This window comes from Vicia villosa, linkage group LG7 (genome assembly GCF_029867415.1).
Source record: "Vicia villosa cultivar HV-30 ecotype Madison, WI linkage group LG7, Vvil1.0, whole genome shotgun sequence".
In the NCBI taxonomy this organism is placed as follows: domain Eukaryota; kingdom Viridiplantae; phylum Streptophyta; class Magnoliopsida; order Fabales; family Fabaceae; genus Vicia; species Vicia villosa.
Genome location: NC_081186.1, coordinates 19,360,079 through 19,368,100, shown reverse-complemented (window position 1 = coordinate 19,368,100; position 8,022 = coordinate 19,360,079). Strand labels below are relative to the sequence as shown.

Here is an 8,022-nt window from a genome sequence, read left to right as displayed (position 1 = left end):
GCAACAGTTACTGAGGAATTCAGGGTACGTGCTCGTGACAATGCCAACAATAGGATCTTCAAACCGTGTGATTAACATCTCCTGTGCAAACTCAATTTCAGCGGTGCCATCATTTGGATTTCCCATCCTACCTTCACCTATTCTCAATAGCCAGTCTAAGAAATCAGTTATTTCCTTCATGTCGTGTTCGGTTGTTCCAGAGTTGAGCCTCATATTTTTGGTTAGTGTCAATACTTTTACAGAGTGCCAAATCTATGAAGCGTTGATGGTGGCATGGACAATGTCAGATCGAGATCCCCTTGGAATAACCGGCAAGATCTGCCTAAAGTCTCCACCAAACACAACAACCTTACCACCAAACACCTCACTTGAGTTGCCACTTACACTCATGATATCCTTCAATGTCTTATCAAGTGCTTCAAGGCACCATTTGTTGACCATAGGTGCCTCGTCCAAAAATTTTAACTTACCCTGCCGAAGTAGCTCTACAGCCTCATAAATGTATTGAATGTTGTAAGTTGAGTTATCTAACATGGGCACAGGTAGTTTGAACCTTGAGTGTGCAGTTCTCCCACCGGGCAACAACAATGTTGCGATCCCACTTGTCTCAACGGTTATGCATATGTCATATTTTGACCTGAGTGCACTCGCTAGTGTCCACCACATGTAGGTTTTCTCAGTACCCCCATAATCGTGCAGAAAAAACACACCTCCTTTCTGACTCCGTACTGTAACACCCCTTACTAACCCCGCGGCAATTTAAATAAATATTCAGAGTACATGAAATAAGGGTGTCACAATTCATAGAAAAATATCCATCATTCAGTTATGTCATGCATTCACTGAGGCAACTCTCGTTGATTAAAACAATTCATGTAAACACAGCAGATTTAAATCAAACAGATTAAGTTTAACATCTTTCAAACTAATCCTTCAAACATCAAAACGTAAATAGAGTCATAAAACATAAACTCTAAACATCGCGTCCCCAGTGTTACAACTACCAGAGCATGACACCTGACGCTAACTAAAATGCTGACTCATGAGCTAATCCTCACCGAGTCGAACAGCCGCTATCCTCAATCTGAAAATGACAACATGTAAGGGTGAGTCTCATCATAATTAACAAATGTTATAAGGTTATAAAGCAATAACACATCACAGTTGCATCATTCACCCAATTGTTTCATAAACAGACATTCAAACAAGTCAAACAACAATCAACACATCATCAACATCTACAACACTGGAATACTTCCATTCATGTTATAAATTATGAATATGTATGAACTGACACTATGCATGTGGTACCAACATCATCAAATGGGAATAACCCATGACCGATCCAACATCATCAAGAATACGGCCCTGCCAGCACAGATTCCACACAATGGGAATCATGCCCTTCACTGATCCAACACTCCCTTATGGATACAGTATCATCAATGAACATGAATGAATGCAACATATACAACATACTTATACCATCATCATCATCATCATTAACATTATCATCATTATCAAGTATGTTCATATATATTAACATCATTCAATCACAATCCTATCATCATCACATAGAAAATATACACGTATTTGCACAAATCATCATCATCAATAAGAAATAGCATACATGTATTCTAGTCATTCCAAAACCAACCCATCATCATCATATAGATTATCCTATAAGGTTCGTTTCGCTCGAAACGGCACATCAAACGGACCATCAGTTAAAAAGTTATGCATCTTTGAACTTTTAAAATATCACAAACATCAACAGCACGCGGCGCCATCTCAGTTCGCGGCGCGAACTGAGCGTTCCAAAAATCCTTGGCTCTCTGCCAAGCTATTCGCGGCACAAACATCTACACGCGGCGCGAAGCGAGAAAAAGTTACGCCTTCGCGGCGCCAACACAGGTACGCGGCGCGACCTGTGCGTATCATAAATTCCTGGCATTCTGTCCAACTGATCGCGGCGCACCCTATGTACGCGGCGCGAACCGGTAATTTCAGAAACCCCAACCTGCAGAAAAACAGCATTCTACACATTCCAAACTCACCCAATTCATACCAGTACGAACCTAGGGAAATAGAATGCACAAACAACACGAAAAAACACCTCCTAATACATCAATCACGCATCAATTGAGACCAAAACAACATAGATATCATGGATTCAAACATAGGGATCAAACATCATACAATTTTGACTCAATCTCTAAACCTATCATATGACTCAATCGACCCAAATTCTACATCTATTCAGTATTATCAGCCCCTAACCCGATAATAGATGATAATTAGACAAGTCCCCCCTTACCTTAGCCAAATCCTTGGATGGGTCTTCTTCCTCTTTGGTCCTCTTTCACGTTCTTCAGCTCCTCTTCTCACAACTTCTTGTTTTTCACGTTCTAACTCTTTCTCCTCTTGTTTTTCCTTATTTTATGAAAACATAAAATTAGAAATGGGCTCCCTCACACTTACACCCCCATATTATTAATTCCACCATAAGGCCCAACAACTTAACATTTTATATTTCTTTCCACATAATTCCAATAAAATGCTAATTCAAATTAATTAATTTAAAATTAAATTAAACTAATTAAATTAGAAATTTTGGGATGTTACAACTCTCCCCCACTAAAAGAGTTTTCGTCCTCGAAAACATACCTCAAGCAAAGAGTTCCGGATAGGAATCTTTCATCTGGCTTTCCAACTCCCAGGTGACATTCCCCTCAGCCGGTCCTCCCCAAGCTACTCTGACCAAAGCTATTTCCTTGCCACGCAACTGTTTCAGCTTCCGGTCTTCAATCCTCACAGGTAAGGTTTCAACGGTCAAGTTATCTTTCACCTGTACATCATCCACCTGAATCACATGAGATGGATCCGCAACGTACTTCCTCAACTGCGATACATGAAATACGTCATGCAAGTTTGCAAGCATCGGCGGCAAATCGATACGATAAGCTACTTCTCCCACTTTTTCAGAAACTTGGAATGGTCCAATAAAACGCGGAGTCAACTTCTTCGACTTCAATGCCCGACCAATTCCTGTCATAGGAGTAACTCTCATAAATACATGGTCTCCCTCTTGAAACTCAAGTGTTTTCCTCCTCTTGTCATGATAACTCTTCTGACGACTCTGAGACGCTTTCATCTTCTCTTGAATCATCTTAATCTTCTCCGTAGTTTGTTGTACGATTTCTGGTCCAATTACAGCACTCTCACCGGATTCATACCAACATAAAGGCGTCCTACACCTCCGACCATACAAAGCTTCAAACAGAGCCATACTGATACTCGAATGAAAACTATTGTTGTAGGTAAACTCATTCAAAGGCAGATAACTATCCCAAGTACATCCTTTTTCTAGCACACAAGCACATAACAAATCTTCTAACGACTGAATCGTCCTCTCGGTCTGTCCATCTGTCTGCGGATGATAAGCAGAACTCAATCTCAGCTTAGTACCCAAAGCCTTCTGCAAACCTTCCCAGAACTTGGACGTAAATCTCGGATCTTTGTCTGACACGATACTCGAAGGAATACCATGTAGACTAACTATCTTCTCAATATACAATTGAGCCAGCTTTTCCATCGGATAATCCATCCTCACTGGTATTAAATGTGCAGACTTCGTCAACCTGTCCACAACAACCCAGATGGCTTCATAATTCTTAACGGTCCTCGGCAATCCAGAAACAAAATCCATTGATATGCTATCCCACTTCCACTCAGGAATAAACATCGGTTGCATGAATCCATATGGCTTCTGATGTTCAACCTTTGACTTCTGACACGTCAAACAAGAGAATACAAATTCAGCAATTTCCTTCTTCATTCCAGGCCACCAAAACAGCTTTTTCAAATCATGATACATCTTGGTAGCACCAGGGTGAATACTTAATCCACTACGGTGTCCTTCTTCTAGAATACTCTTCCGGAGTTCAGCAATATCAGGAACACAAACTCTGTCTCCAAACCTCAGTATACCATTCTCGTCAACTCTGAATTCACCTCCTTTACCTTGATTAATCAAAGTCAACTTATCGATTAACTCAACATCAGTTTTCTGACCCTCTCTGATCTCTTCAAGAATACCACTGGTCAGCTTCGGCATACCCAATTTAATACTAGTAGTAGTACCTTCGCATACCAAACTTAAATCTCGGAATTGTTCAATTAAATCCAATTCTCTAACCATTAGCATAGACATATGCAAGGTCTTCCTACTCAATGCATCAGCAACAACGTTTGCTTTACCCAGATGGTAGTTCAAACCAAAATCATAATCTTTGAGGAATTCTAGCCACCTTTTCTGCCTCATATTCAACTCCTTCTGGTCAAAGAGATACTTTAGACTCTTGTGGTCACTGAACACCTCGAACCTCGAACCGTACAAATAATGTCGCCACAAATTCAAGACAAAAACCACAGCTGCCAGCTCTAAATCATGAGTCGGATAATTCCTTTCATGCACTTTGAGTTGTCTCGAAGCATATGCGACTACTTGTTGATTCTGCATCAGTACACCACCTAAACCCATTAGCGAAGCATCGCAATAAACAACAAAGGATTCTACCGGATTTGGTAAAATTAAGATAGGAGCACTCGTCAGTCTCTTCTTCAACTCTTGGAATCCCTCTTCGCATTTTGCATCCCAAATAAAGGTCTGACCCTTCCTGGTCAATTTAGTTAACGACAATGCTAACTTTGAAAAGCCTTCTATAAACTTCCTGTAGTAACCTGCAAGACCAAGAAAACTACGAATTTCCGACACTGATTTCGGAGCTTCCCACTGAGATACTGCTTTTATCTTCGTAGGATCAACAGCAATACCATTCTTAGAAATCACATGTCCAAGAAAACTAACCTCATTCAACCAAAATTCGCGCTTTGACAATTTTGCGAAAAGTTTCTTCTCCTTCAATAATTCTAACACAGTTCTGAGGTGCTCCGCATGCTCTTCTTCGTTCTTGGAGTATATCAAAATATCGTCTATAAATACTACCACAAATTTATCAAGATAAGGATGGAAAATCCTATTCATATACTCCATAAAAACACCAGGTGCATTCGTAACTCCAAATGGCATCACCGAATATTCGTAATGTCCATACCTTGTTCTAAACGCCGTTTTCTGAATGTCATCTTCCTTCACTCGAATTTGGTGATATCCAGACCTCAGATCAATTTTACTAAATACGCAAGCTCCCACCAGCTGATCCATCAAGTCATCAATCCTCGGCAGTGGATACCGATTCTTGATAGTAACCTTGTTCAATTGTCTGTAATCCACACACAACCTCATTGAATCCTCTTTCTTCTTCACTAGCAACACAGGTGCACCCCACGGAGAAACACTAGGACGAATGAATTTCTTCTCAAGCAACTCCTCTAATTGCTTCTTCAATTCGGCCAACTCTGATGGTGACATACGATATGGTGCCATCGACACTGGACTAGTTCCCGGAATCAATTCAATAGTAAACTCTACTTCCCTTTCCGGTGGTAAGTCATTCACATCTTCAGGGAAAACTTCCGGAAATTCACATACTACTGGTAATTCAGTACGCACTACCTTCTCTTTCAGGTCCATCATTGCGAACAACATGAACACTGCCGCACCGTCCTTAATGGCTTCTTTCACTTGTCTAGCCATCATGTCCAGATCATCAGTATTAACAGCTTCGGGAAAGATTACCGTCTTCGTAAAGCAGTTAATATGAACACGGTTGAATTCCAACCAGCTCATTCCCAGGATGACATCGAGTTGTTTCAATGGGAGACACACTAATCCATTCCAAATTCTCTACCAAAAACATCAACAAAACAATTCAAACAAGCAGATGAAGTAGTTACTGAACCCGACGTAGGAGTGTCAATAACCATGCTTCCATTTATTTCAGATATTTCTAAATTCAACCTTTTAGCGCAATCCAAGGAAATAAAAGAATGAGTTGCCCCAGTATATATAATTGCAACTAAAGGTGTGCCATGAATGAAACACGTACCTTTAATTAGTCTATCCTCTGGAGTAGTCTCCGTCCCAGACAAGGCAAAAACTTTTCCTCCAGCTTGATTCTTCTTCGGTTTAGGACACTGTGGGCTAATGTGGCCCTCTTCACCACAATTGTAACAAGTCACAATCTTCTTCTTACAATCAGTGGCAACATGACCCACCTCTTCACACTTGAAGCACTTCTTCTGGTTCAGCTTGCACTCATTCCTACGGTGCCCGACCTCACCACAATTATAGCACCTGACAAAAGCACTGGAGTCTCCCCCACTAGGCTTCTTCCAACCACCAGTCTTTGGATTACTTCTACCATATGGCTTACCCTTATCCATAGGCTTCTTACCTTTTCTATCAACTAACTCGCGAGAGTGAGATGATTTCAGCTTGAGATTATCCTCTTCGAATATCCTACTACAGTCCACCAAGCCTACAAATCTCCAGATCCTCTGATATCTGATACCCTGCTTAATCTCATCACGGAGGCCGTTCTCGAACTTGACGCATTTCGAGAATTCACTAGCTTCATCATTGTTGTAGTGGACGTAGTACTTTGCCAACTCAACGAACTTCGAAGCATACTCTGGTACTGTCATGCTACCTTGAACTAGTTCCAGAAATTCAATTTCCTTTCGACCTCTTACGTCTTCAGGAAAGTACCTTCTCAAAAATTCTCTCTTGAACACAGCCCAAGAAATAGCCACACCATCCGCTTCCAGTTCAGTCCTGGTAGTCATCCACCAGTCGTCAGCTTCTTCAGACAACATGTGAGTACCATATCTCACCTTCAGATCTTCAGCACAATCGATGACTCTGAAGATTCTCTCGATCTCCTTAAGCCACTTCTGAGCACCTTCAGGATCATGCGTGCCCTTGAAAAATGGAGGATTGTTCCTCTGAAAACTGTTCAGTTGTCTGTCAGCACCAATCGCAGCTCCATTGGCATTTCCTCCCAGCACACCAGCAATCATGCCCAGAGCCTCAGCAATAGCATCGTCGTTTCTTCCTCCTCTTCCAGCCATTGTTCTGCTTAAATCACAACCAATTTAACCAGAACAGAAGTATCGACAGTTAACTCTTACTAGTCGCATACACAGGAAAACAAACTAACACTAAGACTCTGGTCATAACGACCGACTACGCTCTGATACCACTGTTGTAACACCCCTTACTAACCCCGCGGCAATTTAAATAAATATTCAGAGAACATGAAATAAGGGTGTCACAATTCATAGAAAAATATCCATCATTCAGTTATGTCATGCATTCACTGAGGCAACTCTCGTTGATTAAAACAATTCATGTAAACACAGCGGATTTAAATCAAACAGATTAAGTTTAACATCTTTCAAACTAATCCTTCAAACATCAAAACGTAAATAGAGTCATAAAACATAAACTCTAAACATCGCGTCCCCAGTGTTACAACTACCAGAGCATGACACCTGACGCTAACTAAAACGCTGACTCATGAGCTAATCCTCACCGAGTCGAACAGCCGCTATCCTCAATCTGAAAATGACAACATGTAAGGGTGAGTCTCATCATAATTAACAAATGTTATAAGGTTATAAAGCAATAACACATCACAGTTGCATCATTCACCCAATTGTTTCATAAACAGACATTCAAACAAGTCAAACAACAATCAACACATCATCAACATCTACAACACTGGAATACTTCCATTCATGTTATAAATTATGGATATGTATGAACTGACATTATGCATGTGGTACCAACATCATCAAATGGGAATAACCCATGACCGATCCAACATCATCAAGAATACGGCCCTGTCAGCACAGATTCCACATAATGGGAATCATGCCCTTCACTGATCCAACACTCCCTTATGGATACAGTATCATCAATGAACATGAATGAATGCAACATATAAAACATACTTATACCATCATCATCATCATCATTAACATCATCATCATTATCAAGTATGTTCATATATATTAACATCATTCAATCACAATCCTATCATCATCACATAGAAA

The 8,022-nt window shown here is 40.6% G+C and overlaps 1 protein-coding gene across 1 annotated transcript; it reads right to left on the bottom strand.

Moving 5' to 3' along the window:
- Positions 1–252: 252 nt before the first annotated feature.
- Positions 253–666, bottom strand: LOC131618736 (uncharacterized). The gene has a single exon (XM_058889903.1). It carries the CDS (start codon positions 664–666, stop codon positions 253–255), a length of 414 nt encoding a protein of 137 aa, XP_058745886.1.
- Positions 667–8,022: the final 7,356 nt, after the last annotated feature.

Excerpts from the sequence above, each read along its gene's own strand:
- LOC131618736 (XM_058889903.1), bottom strand. The coding sequence starts at position 666 with ATGTGGTGGACACTAGCGAGTGCACTCAGGTCAAAATATGACATATGC.